General features: G+C 55.9%; 1 protein-coding gene across 1 annotated transcript in view; it reads right to left on the bottom strand.

Moving 5' to 3' along the window:
- Positions 1-602, bottom strand: part of DUSP15 (dual specificity phosphatase 15) — a gene marked incomplete at its 5' end in the record, with an annotated part of 4,203 nt that extends 3,601 nt beyond the window's left edge. Inside the window, one exon of the mRNA XM_009077180.1 lies at positions 569-602. Within this exon, the coding sequence (XP_009075428.1) occupies positions 569-602 (34 nt within the window). The remainder of the gene's footprint in view (positions 1-568) is intronic.
- Positions 603-1,077: the final 475 nt, after the last annotated feature.

Raw genomic sequence — 1,077 nt, 5'->3', positions numbered from 1 at the left:
GGTAAAGGAGCCAACAGGAAGGCAGGAGTAGTAATAAATGCTATTTTGTCATGGCAGATGCCAATTCTTGGTCATGAACTGTCCACTGACAATGAAAACCCTTAAAATAGTGACTTGGTGTGAGTAGGGGTGACTCTGCCTCTGCTCCTGAGAGTGGGAAGCCTCCTCCTGCCTCTCCTACAGCTGTGAAACTGGGGACCATCACCCCACCCTAGTCCTGCTCCCTTGCACTGGTGTGGCAGCACCAGTTCCTCTGCTCCCAGCACAGGATCCATGTCCCCACCTTGGCCCCTTTCCTCCATGTGTCCCAAGAACTCAGGGCAGCTGTTAAATCAGGAAACCATGCAAAGGCAGAGGGTCTCTGCTTTACCTTTCCCATGGCTCCTCCACTCCTGCTGCTGCCAGCCCAAACCAGGCAGAGTGGGCAGTGGGTGCAGGCAGAGCAGTGGGTGCAGGCGGTGGGCACAGACAGGGCACCAGGCAGTGTTTGCAGGCAGGGAGACACCAACTCAAGCAAGCCCCACTCCCCAGCTGGAGGACATCTCTGCAGCAGCTGAGTTCCACTTACCGACGAAGTTCCCAAGGTAGAGGCCAGGAAGGATCTGTGGGACACAAGGGGAAGGGGCAGTGTGAGCAGTGACCTTGTGCTGTGGTATCCACTGAGCTGGGAGCCCCCGTGGGAAGCAGAGACCTTAGCTGGAGGGCTAAATTTCTGGCATTGAGGTGACCACCACCAGCCCCTGGCAGGAATGGTGCTGGTGCAGCTGGACCTGTGCATTTCTAGGGCTGCTGCTGCCCTGGCATCCAGGACACAGGGCTGGATGTAGCCCTGGCACCTGCAACCTTCTGGCGCTGAATCCTCACAAGTGCTGGAAGTCAGACACCACTTTTTTATTGCTCCTCTTGTTTATCTTCAATAAATCCTTCAGTGGGGTTTATTGCCTGAGCTCAGGAAGTTGCATACACCTCTCAAGCTTGGACTATACTCGTGACCTGAGGAAGTCCTGCTGCCCAACAGACAGGGAAGCAACAGGCACAGAGAAGCTTGGGGGGGATGCAGCTGTCCCCTTCCCAGCC

This window comes from Acanthisitta chloris, unplaced genomic scaffold (genome assembly GCF_000695815.1).
Source record: "Acanthisitta chloris isolate BGI_N310 unplaced genomic scaffold, ASM69581v1 scaffold27436, whole genome shotgun sequence".
Lineage (NCBI taxonomy): Eukaryota > Metazoa > Chordata > Aves > Passeriformes > Acanthisittidae > Acanthisitta > Acanthisitta chloris.
This window is presented reverse-complemented; position numbering and strand designations above follow the sequence as displayed.